A 15,985-nucleotide genomic window follows, 5' to 3' on the forward strand; every position below is an offset into this window, starting at 1 on the left:
CCAGAGGTAGAAGGTCCATCTAACTACATGAGCGAAAAAACAACAACATCCTGGCGGTAAAATCGATGCTGGGAAGGCGCCAGTTAGAGGGTTGCAGTACTTGCGTTTCATGGTCGTAACCTGCGTGGTTCTGTTGTCATTGCATCGCGAGCACTTCGATAATAACACGAAGGCGCGCCCAAACAATCAACGAACAAATAAACCTTTCACCTGACCACTATTCGTTTCCCTGCCAGGCGTAAGGTCCCCAGAAGACACGTGACACTTTGTTTCAAGACTGATTGAAAGTAGGAGAGCGGCTGAGAGATAAACGCTGTGTTTACTGACGCAACCGATAGGGAAAACCCCGCGTGGAGCATTGTGCATCATCATAACGGTCCTTTCTGGAAAATATAAGAACATCCGAAGAACCAGCTTAGTCAGCAATTCGTCGACCATCGAGCCTGTGTTACGCACCGGTGAGTTAAATTATTTTTACGCCGAAGGCTATAGCACATTACAGGAAAGAATGAGAGTACGTAAAGACCCGATGCTAACTTTATGGTGTTAGAAAGTTTTGGGAATTTCTGTGTTATGGCGCGAATGGAAATGTTCTGCGTTTTTGCACCCTACCTCCATGACGCTACCAGCCGCCATATATTGTTGGGTATCACGGCGCTTTGTTTTGTAGGCATACTAACTCAAGAAAAGTACAAATAACCAAGTTACTATTCTCTGAGCTATGGGGAAAGAACTCCGCCAACGTATATTTTGATATTTATTACAGGCTTATCTAGAAATTATACAATACTTTGCGAACCCTGCGCGGCATTATGTAATTTATTTACGAAAATTCACTAGGCCAACGTGAAATTGGAATAATGTAGAAATTCTGGCAAAGGGTGAACAAAGAAGAAATCTTGTAAGCTAATTTTGCTCTGCACAATGATGATATTCAAGTTCTAGCAAGGGTTTTGCTTCTGTATTTGTCTGTTTTAGAAATCGTGCTCGTTTTAAAGATGTAACTAATTTAGTTGTTGCATTTCTGATGCAGCTAGCAAAACTCAGTCATGAAGGCCTGCCTGTGGATAACCTTGCTCTCCCTAGTCGCAGTGGCATGTAAGTTTTCACGTGATCGCAGTCATCATTGTGGTCACTTTCATATCAATTATTACTTCCTTTAAATGGAAACACTCCTTGGAAACATTGTGAATGGACTTTGACATCATTATACGCTAAAAAAAGAAATTTCGAAGAAAGTGTCCGTCATCGAACGTCACTGGCTGTTTAAAACAATGTTATTGGTTGAATAGCGAAATCATTAGCTCATTCAATAACTAACATAAGGCCCTAGTGTGACACGCATTTCGTGAGTATTTGTTGTGACAAACAATACTTAAGTGAAAATAAAAAGCAAATATTAGGCTTTCATGTAAACACATGTTTGTTAGACACATCATTCATCACTTTAAATAAAAACAATTATACTCGCGATTTTTCGCACATTAAGACATCATCCACCCTCTTTTCATGAACTATGCTAAAAAATGATGCAATTGTCTAGGAAAAAATAGTAGCATATTGTGCTTTATTTACACTAATGATCATTTCACATTTTTACCTTTTTTTTCATGACTGACGAAGATGGAGCCTCAGTGTGAGTATAAATCTATATCTACCAAGTAATTGTATGAAGCGTGTGTTTATGTACACTTTTACTAATTGCTCGCGTTCATGACTTTCTACCCTGTTTTATCAGTGCCACTGAAACTGCGGTTCCCAAGCTAGTGCTCACAAAAGGTACTTTTTTTGCTTTATTATTACATGCAATTCTTTTACGCTTTTGAGAGTAATGCTTTGCGCTGATCTTTGTTATAGTATGTAAGCATAATATTTTCGTTGCAGAGAAAAACGTACCTATATATGTATTATGACGCTGTACATGACTAAACATTCTTTTTCTTCGTTTTTGTCAGCCGTTATTTTGCTAGGATTCTTTTTCCTCTATCCTATTTATGTTCAAATGAACCGTCCACCCAAGTGGTCGATGCCAATGGCAGCTGACGTGTGGCTTCGTGTAATGCAATTACGAAGCCTTGAAAGATTGGAAAATAAAAATAAATGCTAGGTCATAGGACCACGCTGCCCGTTGTGTGCCTTTCAAAAGTGACATCAGATGCGCTGGGCTGCTTTTAATGCCTATAAGGTGTATGCCTATAACTATTTTATTTACCGGATACTCACTGTATGCGTTTATTGGTGCCTTCTGTCTAATAACTTTGCTCCTTATCAGATTTGTGTTCTTTCAACATACGCAATACAAGACACATTTTGCAATTGAGTTCGTTAAGCTCACCCTCGAAACACTTCCAGAGCAGAAGATGGATCACACTAACAAGCACCGACGTTGTCCACTTCCTGCAGACTTTCTACGTCTAGTGTTCCTACACTTATATCTGAATTTCTTAACATTTTTACCCATAAAACCGTTTTTCGTAAGCCGCAAGAAAAGTTATACCTTAAGACATAGCTATCTAACTTGATTGGTGAGCGACGCTTGTACCACTTCTATTTAAAGGTTACTGATATCAGCGCTGTCAATACGGCATGTACCGTTGAGTAAGACTAGGCACTATGTCATCACCTACCACCGTAACTGCGTCAAATCATTACATTCTCTAAATCCTTACCACCTATGATTCACCAATATTTCGATTAGATATTACGTCGAATATATTACTTTAGAGCACCAACGTGTTATAGAATCATTGTAGGAATACTGCAGAGTGCTTATTAGATAGGTCATGTATTTCACTATGTTTAGAAGTTGAGAAAGTAAGCCTATGGAAGTTTTACCGGCACAATCTCCATAAAAATTTGCCTTGTGGATTCTAACAGTTCGAAATAGAGCAAAACGGGAAGATTGTATTGCCTTTTGTTCGTGAAAGTATATATATATATAACATATGTAATGTCACATAGTCATAGTCATAGTATAACATATGTATATGTAACATAGTCATGGCCACAAACCACGAGTGTGGCATACATACATCACGGCTGTAAAAAATTTTCGCGGCACGGTTTGGGGTTTTCCTGAAAGAAGTTATTATTTCAAACCTGTTCACTCAATGTTCCTTCCTTCTTTCGGTAGAAATGCAAGCTGAGGTTGTGCAAGAAGCTGGCAAGAGTCTCGAGACGCTGGGCAAGATTTTGCAAGGTAAAGACGTTGCTTCAACTAAAGAAGAGCAAGATGAAGTGCTGCAAGTCCTGCGTGCCCTCACCTCTGACGATTCACTGAGCGACGATGCAGTAGAATACATCTGGCCCATAATTGCTCGTGGCGTGGTGCAAGGAGGAGTAGCGCATGGAGTCCACAAGTGGCTCAATAGGAGGGGATAGACAAAGTCAGCGCCAGTAAACTTTTTCTGCGTTCAGGAATATTTTGTTCCTTGAAAATGTTTTTATGTACACCTGCTTATGTTTAAATTGCTTGAACTGCTTCGTGTGACTGGAAAATTACAAAATAAAATAAAGTGTGACTGAAGCACTCGATGCCGCTTTCTGTTTAGAATATCGATTTTTTCGTTGATTCACATAGTCAACGATTCGGTTGCGCCAGCCACTGATTTGTTTTTTTTTGCGCAGCTTTCTCGAAAAAAATTGATATATAATCCCAAACCAGTCAAACAAACGTTTCCTTTTGTGTGCGTGTAAACTATTAGAGTCCAACTCCCAATAGCTTTTTGTTCGTAAATGGGCATCCTCATTGACCAGCCGTCTTCGCAAATGATAGCCGTCCAGTACCATGATTGGCTTCAATCGTCGTTACCAACAATTATAGCGCAAAAGGCATTCATGAACTCAGTCCTTGTTTCATACTTGAGGAAGTGTCGTCTTTTCGAATTTTTGAGATTGACCATTTCTTGGAAAAAACTTGTTTTGATACAATCAATTACCTGCAGACTACTCTAGAGGATTCTAACGTTCATCCTTGAGGCTAGACTTGGAAGAAATTCCTCTGTTACCTATCGTAGGAAGAGAGACTGCCGGAATAAAGACACCGTTATCTTCTGAATATTGTCAACAAATATCTATGCGTGTGAATATTTAACAAGTAAGGGAGCAACTACGGAACTGTTTACTGAAAAATAAACTCTTGCGTCAGCTAATTGTTGAGCATGTGGTTTCCTAAAAACGTTACACTGCTTTTAGGACAGTGGTTACTTCCGAGGGCTCATAAAAACAATTTCAGTGCTCTAACTTATCAGGCTCTGTACGGGATGCCAATGATAATGCAAATTTGGCACCTTTTCCAGCTCCTGTAGTGCATTGTAAACAGAATTCGCGTGCCTGTATGCGAAAATGTTGTTCTGATAGAGTGATTAGTGCACGCTTATTTATTATCGCCGACATCGCTGTCCTAACAGAGCGCTTTCGAGGAGTTTGAATGGCCTCAGCTCTCGGCTCAACAGTTTCTGCACTGGTACACTGTGTTATCAATAGAACCCACCAACGCAGTGTAACGTGAAAGCAACGTGGCTACTTCCATAGCAAGAAGGAAGAAGAAAATTTGGGCACAGTTAGTGTCCAAATCTATGCCCATGCGTGGGATCCTTTTGGGTAATAACACACTAATGGCTGATTAACTGGTTGGACACACGAAAATGTATTAGTATCAATCCTTCGCAAGCCTTAGGCAATCAAGCGAAAGACACCACAAGGCTCCTTAACTGCATCTAAAGCATTGCCATTTCGCGTCCTAGTGAAAGACACGCGCTTTTCCAAGACATACCTGAATCTCTCATACGCCACATAGAAAATCTGCCAAGTCTACCGCAGAGCGCTACAGAGTGATTCCTCCTCTCCCCTGGTGGTGTGCCAGCTGTGACCGCCAAATTGCGGCGTCACGCACCGCCTATGTTCCTGTTGGCTCCTAATGCTTTAAGTCACACCACCCTATCCCTCCTTTACACCGCTCTTCACACCATCTCCATCTCAAGTTTATCCTCTACACTTGCACGACACACACTTTTTACCTCCTTTCCACTCTATCTTCCTTTTCCACGCCACGAGGTACCCTAATGACGCTGGCGGGTTTCGTATCGCATAAACGCGTATGCTGACACAATAAATAGATCTCGAAGGCCACGTTCTTGGTTGCTGCTTACACGGAAGCGAATGAAAGAGTCAAAAACACGTCAAGGACACCATGTTTGGGACGGCACCCACATACCCGTCTTCCACGTGGTTACCAGCACTTCAGCCGGTAAAGAGTTGCATTATTTATTTGTAGCCACTGCTGACGTTATGCTGATCAAGGTTGCTGCTGATGATGATGATACGGCACCCTGCTACAAAGGAATTAATGTGTAGTATCTTCATCTCAAGACCTGAACCATCATCAGCAGTGTTTTCACCGCTTTGAAACAGTTGCCATTCACGCAAGACACCATCACCGTCATGGCAGCCTCCTATAGGGCTGGCACGATGAAGCCACTCCTTCGCTTGCATCCACTTGACACGTAAAGAATCGACAGCACATCAAGTTGGCCGTCGTAAGTTCGCACAACCTAAAACAATATGACACGCCAACTAGAGGTAGGAGGGGCGAAATTCCCCTAATCCCGTGCGTTATGATGTGACGTCGTGTGCTAGACCGCGCAAGGTCCCTTCCTACCTGGCTGTTACATTGTGTAAAGCAGCGGCTGGAAGAAAATGGTGAGGGGTGGTCACATTTACTTTCACGCTGCCGCCGCGTAGCCGAAAGTGGACGTGGAGGAGCCCGAACGGCGAGACTAGAAATGACATAGACTTCATACTGGCAACTTCATACTGCACTAACCCTGGCATCATACAAGATGTGGACGTGCTCGGCAAGGCGCGCTGCAGTGACCACAGGATGGTAAGAACTCTAATTAGACTAGACCTGAGGAGGGAACGGAAGAAATTGCTACATAAGAAGCCGATCAATGAGTTAGCGGTAAGAGGGAACATAGAGGAATTCCAGATCAAGCTACAGAACAGGTATTCGGCTTTAACTCAGAAAGAGGACCTTAGTGTTGAAGCAATCAACGACAATCTTGTGGACAACATTAAGGAGTGTGCAATGGAAGTCGGTGGTACCTCCGTTAGGCAGGATACCAGTAAACTATCGCAGGAGACGAAAGATCTGATCAAGAAACGCCAATGTATGAAAGCATCTAACCCTACAGCTAGAATAGAACTGGCAGAACTTTCGAAGTTAACCAACAAGCGTAAGAGAGCTGACATAAGGAAGTATAATATGGATAGAATTGAACATGCTCTCAGGAACGGCGGAAGCCTAAAAACAGTGAAGAAGAAACTAGGAATTGGCAAGAATCAGATGCATGTGTTAAGAGACAAAGCCGGCAATATCATTACTAATATGTATGAGATAGTTCAAGTGGCTGAGGAGTTCTATAGATATTTACACAGTACCAGTGGCACCCACGACGATAGTGGAAGAGAAAATAGTCTAGAGGAATTCGAAATCCCAAAGGTAACACCGGAAGAAGTAAAGAAAGCCTTGGGAGCTATGCAAAGGGGGAAGGCAGCTGGGGAGGATCAGGTAACAGCAGACTTGTTGAAGGATGGGCAGATTGTTCTAGAGAACCTGGCCACACTGTATACGCAGTGCCTCATGACTTCGACCGTGCCGGAATCTTGGAAGAACGCTAACATAATCCTAAACAATAAGAAAGGGGACGCGAAGGACTTGAAAAATTATAGACCGATCAGCTTACTGCCAGTTGCCTACAAACTATTTACTAAGGTAATTGCAAATAGAATCAGGCACACCTTAGACTTCTGCCAAGCAAAGGACCAGGCAGGATTCCGTAGAGGCAACTCTACACTAGACCATATTCACACTATCAGTCACGTGATAGAGAAATGTGCCGAATATAACCAACCCTTATACATAGCTTTCATTGATAACGAGAAAGCGTTTGATTCTGTCGAAACCTCAGCAGTCATGGAGGCATTACGGAATCAGGGTGTAGACGAGCCGTATGTAAAATACTGAAAGATGTCTATAGCGGCTCCAAAGCCACCACAGTCTTCCATAAGCAAAGCAACAAAATCCCAATAAAGAAAGGCGTCAGGGAGGGAGATACGATCTCTCCATTGCTATTCACAGCGTGTTTACAGGAGGTATTCAGAGACCTGGATTGGGAAGAATTGGGGATACAAGTTAATGGAGAATACCTTAGTAACTTGCGATTCACTGATGATATTGCCTTGGTTAGTAACTCAGGGGATCAATTGCAATGCATGCTCACTGACCTGGAGAGGCAAAGCAGAAGAGTGGGTCTAAAATTAATCTGCAGAAAACTAAAGTAATGTTTAACAGTCTCGAAAGAGAACAGTAATACACAATAGGCAGCGAGGCACTGGAAGTCGTAAGGGAATAGATCTACTTAGGGCAGGTAGTGACGGCGGATCCGGATCATGAGACGGAAAAAATCAGAAGAATAAGAATGGGCTGGGGTGCGTTTGGCAGGCATTCTCAGATAATGAACAGCACGTTGCCATTATCCATCAAGAGAAAAGTGTATAATAGCTGTGTCTTACCACTACTCACCTACGGAGCAGAAACCTGGAGGCTTACGAAAAGTGTTCTAATCAAATTGAGGACGACGCAACGAGCTATGGAAAGAAGAATGATAGGTGTAAGGTTAAGGGATAAGAAAAGAGCAGATTGGGTGAGGGAACAAACGCGAGTTAATGACATCTTAGTTCAAATCAAGAAACAGAAATGGGGGAGGGGGGGCATTGGCAGGACATGTAATGAGGAGTGCAGATAACCGATGGTCATTATGGGTTACGGACTGGATCCCAAGGGAAGGGAAGCGTAGCAGGGGGCGGCAGAAAGTTAGGTGGGCGGATGAGAAGAAGTTCGCAGGGACGGCATGGCCACAATCAGTGCATGACCGGGGTTGTTGGAGAAGTATGGGAGAGGCCTTTGCCCTGCAGTGGACGTATCCAGGCTGATGATGATGATGATGCCGCCGCGTGGCATCAAAGAAGCTGTTTTAACATCCACATAGCACCTGCACATGCTGGTGAGACAGAGAGACGGGGAGGTTAACCTGATATTAGTCTCGGGTTTGCTACCCTACACTGGGGTTGGGATAGAGGGTTTAGAAAGACGAAAAAGTAGCAAAGGTTTAAATCACAATCACTGCCAGCAGCCTAACTTGTGTCCTCTGCGGGAAACAAAAGCCATTGCCAGCGATTACCAATACAGATAAGTTACGAAAACTACCTGAATGTTACGCCCGACATTTCAAAATGTTATAGATCGTTGCGCTTTCTGCAGCCTTCCATTGCTCTGGTTCCTTGTTGGTACGAAATTTGTCGCTGTAGTTGACAACAGGCTATCTGCTCTACTAAATTAATGCCGCCCACCACTCCACCTCTTCCTTTTATTCTAGGCAAGAATATCGGCGACAAATCTTTGCTTCTTAGGCTGGACTACTCTCTTACGGTTTCCTAACTTTAAACCGGTTATTGTTCATTCAGAGCTCTTCTTGCATAGCCGCTAGCCTCTTCTCAATTGTCTTCGTAAAGAGACACAGATCGGTTGCTCTAGCTTCGCTTTGTTGCACGTAGACTTCTACTCATAGATAAAGCAACGCTCACTCGAAATTATTGCGCGGAAGGGCAACGTAAAGGCACAAAAGTTATGCACATGCTACAGAGGTGTGCGGTGTGTACCGAAGCGGTGAGTCCGGAGATGTTCAGAGCCGACGATATACGCGCAGCCGTGGTGCGCGAGCAACAACAGAAGCGACGCGCTGCCGAAGAACACAGCACGACATGCGAAGGTTCGTTGAACTGGCCGCCGAGACCACGCGACGCCGATTGTAGGACCGCGACTTGCGGCACGCTGACGCATACTTTCAAAAGTACTTTGCCGAAGACGAATTCGGTGTGGCGTTTAGCATCTGAGACCACTTCTGATTTCAGTCGTACGTCGTCAGGGTGCCACGGCCTGCGCATGTGGCGAGCTTTGAGGAAGTGTTTTCGCGTGAGGAGGTCAGCTCGATGGAGCTTTGTGCCATGTGCAGGAGAGAAATGCTCTGCATGGACTTGGATAGTCGTTGGAGATGAGTGCTGTCGTAATTTTCGTACTTCGCAAGAGTCTTTCTTACAAACCGAAATTTCTGCAGCTTAGATTAGTAGATGTGGAATGCTGTTATGAATCACATGTTTCAATAATTGTATATAAGCGGTCATTCATAATTTGGTACGGCATGCCATGACCGCGCCAGCGCAGAGTTATTCTTCTGAATTTTTTGTTTCCGATGATGCGTGCCTCTTGTGACTAACTCGCTTAGCTATATACACTGTTGCATATCCCCTAGGAGCCGAATACCAATAGAAAATTTTTCTTTTCTTGAGAATTATTAATTCTGCAGCCTACTCTTAGGCTTTGTCTTGAATGGTAACCCTTCGTTGCAAGTGACATGCAACATTTATGAGGGGAAGAATCTCAACTTGAAACCGCTGGCTGCATATATATATCAGCTGTACAAACTCGCACTTATTGCTTTGTATTCTCACGCAACCTTTATATGGCTTTCGAGCATCTACAGAATAGTGGTGCACAAACCGTGTGGTCCGACACGTAACCCTATTTAATCTTCAGTTTCCGGATTAACTTATACAGAATGTAGTGAACTCTTAGTGCCAGATATTTCCTAAGATAATCACGCCCGCTTCCTCTATTCCTTGATTGTGTTGGGAGCTCAGTTTAGCGGCCTCAATAACGCACGTTTTGACAGGTATGGAACGAAGAGTCTACGGGCTTCACTCAAGCGTAAGCGCAGGTTTGCCGAGTGGCAGTGGTGGTGCCCATTTCTCAAAGCGGCTTCGGTTTGAGCAGGCTGCAATAACTGGTGGGTACAACGAAGTGACAAACGGCCGCTACAAGGGCTCGCTCCCTAGAATGCCGGATGTTTACTCGTGAATAGTGGGACGAATGAAGATTAATGTTCCGATAGGCTGGTTTCGCGCGCTCGCACGACACTGTCTCTTCTTTCCCTCGAACGTGAACCTTCAAGGTTTTCTCTGAATGAGGAACCATATGAAAGGGGCTTCCATAGGAAGGAGTCAATGGTGGCTGGATAGAGTAACGTCACAGAAAAATATGTGTGGTTGCGTCCATTGTAGGGAAACTAGACACAGGCTGCTCCACTGAACGCGTGTGCCGAGTAACTTTCACAGCTTCACAGGTATGGCACCTTGTTGTGCGGCTTCGAACATTTTTGCTGATTCCTGGCCAGAAGACAATCTTGTCATTAGCTTCTGTGCTACTCGGATGCCGGGATTGCTTAGCCCGCGAAATGACTTGAATATTGGCCGCCCAAACTAATGGGGCACAAACGGGCAGTGTGTTGCACGTGACCAATGTTGTTGCATAAAGAAGCGGCACCTCCGCCATCTACATTGACGAGCTTTTTCCGACAATTGGTGCAGCTCGGGTTCGTTTTGCTGGGCGGAGGCTAGAGCTTGGAAATCCACAGAACCAGCAGGCGCAGCGCCAATAAGCGACAGTGCGTCAGCTGCCTGATTTTAGGTCCCTGATATGCTGCGGATTTCCGTGGAAAATTGGAAGATAAAGGAATGTTGCCGAAGCTCACGTTATAAGTACGAGGAGCTGTTCTTGAAAACGAAGGTTAACTGCTGGTGGTCGTTCAGGATGTAAGAGCTACAGCCTTCAAGAAAGAAAACGGAACTGCTTGACAGAGGAATGGTTCCCCAGCATTTCCCTCCCAAAGGTGCTGTTGCGAGCATCTGTAGCTTTGAGGCGCTTTGAGAAGAAGCCCAGCAGGCTCCAGTCTGTTTCCTCGTGCTGCTGCAGTACTGCACCCACTCCTGTGGTCGACGGGTCCACCATAAGGAGAGCTGACGCGTTGGGCAACGGATCAATCAGCAACACTGCAGTCGCCAGCCGCGTTTCCGCTTCCTGGAAGGGGTGTTCGTGCTCGAAGTACTCCTGGAAGGTAGGCGTTCTTTTTTGGAGATGGGACGCAGCAGGTCGGTAAGCGGCTGATGAACTTGCGCAAACGATAGTATCAAGCGCCTGTCGAAATCTGAGTCCCAGAAACACTCGCGACTTTCAAAAGGAGGTTGGAGAGGCGAAGTCCTCAATCGCCCGCACCCGTGATTCCAGTGGCTTGATGCCTTGAGATGAAATTCTATGGCCAAGAGAATCCAGGCCTTCAACTCCGAAAATGCATTTCTGGGGCTTTAGGACCAGGCACTGTTCATTCAGTCTCTCAAATAGAAGCTGAAGGCGCTGTTTTTGCTCTATGTTTGTGCGACGTGCAATGAAAATGTCGTCAAGGCAGATAAAGATCAGCGGGAGTTCACGCGTACCTTCGTTCATTTGCCACTTTTGAAAAGTTTGCGCCTCTTTCTTCAAACCGCAAGGCATACGGACAAACTCAAATAGGCCAAATGGAGTAGTTGTTGCCGTCTTCGGACAGTCGCTGAGTTTGACAGGCATTTGGTAGTAGGCTGTCATCAAATCGATCTTGCTGTATGTTTTCGCTCTTACGAGGCGAGCGCCGAAGTCATATGTGTGGACGAGGGGATATTTATCTTGTATAGTGAAGTCATTCAAAGTTCGGTAATCACCGCAAGGCCGCCAGTCACCAGTGTCCGGCTTTGGAACAAGATAGAGAGGTGAAGTCCAATTGCTGGAGGAAGGACGAATAACGCCGAGCAGAAGCACGTCTTCAAACTGACGGCGGGTGACTTGCAACCTCCGTCCAGCGAGCCACCGTGGCCAGGCAGCAACAGGTGGGCCAGTGTAGGGATATGATACGTCACCTCGTGTTTCACGAGTGGCCCATCGTTTCGGGGCTTCGTGAGTGGCGGGTACCCGGCAAGTATCTTGCCCTTGAGAATAACTTCTTGGGCGAGTTGATGTTTACTTAACATGTTGCTTTTTAGCGCAAGAACAAAAACTCGAAACAAAGACAGTGAGAGCCGAAAGGAAAGGAAAGACGTAACACTCGTCTCTAATTTTCTTTCGCCTCTCATTGTCTTCTTTTTTTAGTTTTCTGGGACTTAAAAAAACATGTTAAGTATCTTGTCGTACGTTGAGACTGGCAGAAACGTACGGCTGACCGATGACGTGAGGTTTAACTGCACGCCAAGTACATCGAAGGATATCGCGTTATCCTTTAGGGGCCGACGATCGCGAACGTTCACATCTGAGTTGACATGGCTGAGGAAGTCCGCTCCCAGTATGGCAAAACTGACTTCAGTGATCACAAACACCAATCTGTGAAAGCACCTGGCTAGCTTTATGGACTGGAGGCCATACGACGCGATGGCAGTGTTGCTCACTGCGTGGAGCGTGGATGTGGACTTGCCGCGCTGGCGATCTGCGGTCGTGGCCGGAACTATAGACAGCTCGGCTGCGATATTGACGAGCACGCGGGTGCCGGTGATGCGGTTGACCACGAAGCATAGGCGGCTTGAACGAGGGCCGATGTTGCATGCCGGTACGCTGCCCGTACCGAAAGCGACGGTGGTACCAGCATAACTGCCACGACGAGTCTCTAGGTACACGGCGAGACTGTGAAGGCGAATGGTTGTGCCGAAGTTGAATGCCAATGTTGCCACCCGTCGTCAGGTTCTCCAGTGCACTGGTAATGCGGACGAGTGTTACCTCCAGGCGCGAAAGTCGATCTCCTGGCTCTGAGACTCTCGCCGTGCCGATAGGTAGCTGTGCTCAAGGCAAGCAATCGCATATGCGATCAGCGAGTGCAGCTATCCGATCGAGACTTACCTCTTCGGAGCCCGTAGCACCATGCGTGTGGACTGTAGGAGGCGCCACAAGAACAGCTCACGCAAAACAGGAAGCTGTTCCTTGTTTGCGGAGTGACCACCACGCAACCAGTGCAGAAGTTGTGACTATCGTTGGTGGCCCAGTACCCCGGATAGAAACTCTTCGAGCCTACTCCGTTGCGATGGCTGAAGGCACTGAAGCACCATGCATTTCAGGTCGTTGTATGCTGTGGCCGAAGTCGCGTCCGCTAGCAAGTCGTCTATGGCATCGGCGATGTCGAAGAGTAGCGCGGCGCGACGCGCTAGTACTTTTGAAATGTTGAGCCGTAGTTGAAGACGCGCCTCTGCTTGCTTAAACTAAACTCGAGGATTCTCAGGTCAAAATATGGGAAGCTGTAGCTCTGCGGCAATGACAGGTGACGTAGTCGTGGCGTCGTTTCTGTCAGTTGGAGTAGGAGCAGCGTCGTCCATGACTTGTGTTCGGAAAAAAAAATGTTAATGTCCTGGTTCACCACTTTTTTGGAGCTCGGTTTAGCGGAGGTAAGAATACACTTCTTGACAGGTGATGAAGGCGGAGTCGACTGGGATTATTCATAGCAAAAGCAGCTTTGCCAAGTCACCAGAAGTGAAGTGACTGCCAAGTGACTGCCAAGTGACTGCAAAGTGACTGCCAAGTCAGAGGCACCACCACAGGCACTGGGGGTGCCTCTGTCGTACAGTCGCTTTTGTTCGAGGAGAGTGCAATGATCCCCGCGGTGTGTAGAACAATGTGCAGAGGACACGGGCAAGGGGCACGAATTTTTTTTTTTCAATTTAGCCCCATGGAGACATGGCCGCCGGGGCATGTATTCAATCACGCGGGCTCTTGCTTAGCAGAACAGCATCATGTCCGCTAAGCCACCACGGCGAGTGGCTTGCATCTAAGTACGTCTAAAAAAATTAATACTTCTTTTTCGGTAACCATTGCATCAAATTTTATAACACTTGCTGCATTTAAAAGAAAAGCACAGAATGAAGTGACTGGCGGGAAACAGGTTGTTTAGTTGCTGCATTGTTCGTAGGAATATTCGTTGAAAATACCAAAATTTATAAAATAATGAGTATCAAGTTTTACCCCCCTTCTATGTAAAAAATAAGCACCTCGCAATTCTGTAAAAAGCTCACATTAAGACATCTAACGCCAACAACTACAATGTATTGTACATGCCTTAAAAATAAATGCCTAATTTTCGAGTACACTGTGGTATAAAGTTTGTAAACAGGGATAAGGTGCCTCAGAAAGGCTGGTCTGAGGCACCTTATCCCTGTTTACAAGCTTTATACCAAAGCGTGCTATTACATCTGTCAGGCCCTTTCTTGTTTTTAATTTTCGAGTAGAAATTTTACGTTACCTTCGCAAGCCTTGCAACCAATTACGCGTACCTTCTGAATTTCTATGTAGAGTCTGTCAGCTTAGCTCGCTTTCATATATACAGTTTACTGTAGTGCGATAACTTCTTCTGGTGAACCGGTTTTTGCAATAAATTGCAGGACATAAATCAACGTTCTCCTTGTTTCAGCCAACTTAACCTTACGTTCTCTGCCGGATGAAACAAAACACATGGCGGTAGCTCCGTGACCATAACGTGGCGCTGCTATGTTCTAGATCGCGGATTCGGTCCCAGCCATGGAAGCAGCCTCTCAATGGGGGCCAAATGCATGAATACATAAATTTAAGTGCACATTAAGGCCCTGCGGGGGGTCGAAACTGTTCGGGCGTGCCCCGCTACGGAGTACCGCATACTCATATCGTGATTTTAACACGTAAAACGACAGATATTTTTCCGAATGCATAGAATTTCATTCAGATTAATCTAGCCGTTTTCTCACTACGCCATTTATGCGTTTTACATGTTCGCGAATAGGAAAATTGGAGTTGACTGAGAGGTAGCGCATCCTCTAACGAAGAATAAACTAGAGAAATAATATCTGTAAGAAAACTGCTTGGTGGCAGTCATATCTCACATTTGTTGACAAACAGCTTTACGCACCAAAAGTTACGAAGGAGCTTTTCACAATACAATCTGTGCTTCCAAATTGAGCGTGTATGAAGGTTACGTTGGGGCAAGTGGAGCCCCGCAGCATTTAGCATCGGTGCGTAGATGTGCGTCTATCTTCTCGGTTCTTTTGCAGAGGCATGTTTAGCTACAGGTAATATTCTTGCTTAGTATTCCTTGTGTACTTCACGCACTTCTCGGCGTACATACATGTATGTATGTATGTATGTATGTATGTATGTATGTATGTATGTATGTATGTATGTATGTATGTATGTATGTATGTATGTATGTATGTGTATCTAACCGTCTTCCCCCCTATATAGCTCACTGGGCAATCTAAGGGCGAATGCGCAGGCCGTCTGGCTGCTGGGCTGAGGGAACACGGCTCGAAACCAACCATCGGACAAACTTGTGCCACTGAGGATGTTGTATTGGTAAGTACGGGCCGCATTTGTACGAATCTTTTTAACGCATACATGGGTCACTATACGTGCAAGATTTGGTATGACATGCTGTTCGCGAAATTTCCTTGATGCGAACTTAGCTCACTGGGTACATGGTACCCGGTCGTTGAAACTCTTCAATGAATATCTTTGATGCCAACTTGCGTCTACTGTGTGTGTGCCAGTATGCGCGTGCCAGTGTTCAATGGAGATATTTGCCTCCAACTTAGGTAAATAGGTATGCGCTGCTGGGAATGTGCTGATCTCCAAATGACAAAAAGGTTATCTAAAGTTTATCCGATACAGAACGCCTTCGAGTGTTCGTCACAGGGGTTCACCAAGGATAGGAATCCAACGCATTAGCAGGCCGCGCCTCAGATGCAGCGGATATCTTGCGCTTGCAATGAACGTCTTGCACCCCAACGCTCGACCTAGCCAAGCCATGAGTGCACTGCGTATGTGCCACTGAGTGTGCGGCAAGCGAGGCAATGCTTTTCAGCGTTCGCAGGCACCTCCGTCCCACACGTTTCATTTCGGACACCACGTGCGGACTTCTCGGCAGTGTCATTATATGGCACAACGTGTCCCGAACAAAGCGCGAGAAAGGAGCTCGGTGGCCGCATTACGTTTTGGTTACCTGATGTAACGCAGACGCCACGCGCAGGCATCCCTTATTACAAAAATTAGGACCCA

General features: G+C 45.5%; 2 protein-coding genes across 2 annotated transcripts; one reads left to right on the top strand and one right to left on the bottom strand.

Moving 5' to 3' along the window:
* The first annotated feature begins 351 nt into the window (after positions 1-351).
* LOC142572898 (uncharacterized) lies at positions 352-3,534 on the top strand. Its single transcript, XM_075682340.1, has 5 exons — positions 352-458; positions 1,034-1,098; positions 1,624-1,636; positions 1,739-1,779; positions 3,134-3,534. Exons 2-5 carry the CDS (start codon positions 1,050-1,052, stop codon positions 3,379-3,381), a joined length of 351 nt encoding a protein of 116 aa, XP_075538455.1. The 5' UTR covers positions 352-458; positions 1,034-1,049; the 3' UTR covers positions 3,382-3,534.
* A 7,192-nt stretch (positions 3,535-10,726) lies between these two features.
* Positions 10,727-11,955, bottom strand: LOC142570518 (uncharacterized). The gene is made up of 2 exons (XM_075678894.1): positions 11,761-11,955; positions 10,727-11,005 (listed from the first exon to the last, which is right to left on the bottom strand). Exons 1-2 carry the CDS (start codon positions 11,953-11,955, stop codon positions 10,727-10,729), a joined length of 474 nt encoding a protein of 157 aa, XP_075535009.1.
* Between the last annotated feature and the right edge of the window lie 4,030 nt (positions 11,956-15,985).

Source organism: Dermacentor variabilis, chromosome 2 (genome assembly GCF_050947875.1).
Source record: "Dermacentor variabilis isolate Ectoservices chromosome 2, ASM5094787v1, whole genome shotgun sequence".
Lineage (NCBI taxonomy): Eukaryota > Metazoa > Arthropoda > Arachnida > Ixodida > Ixodidae > Dermacentor > Dermacentor variabilis.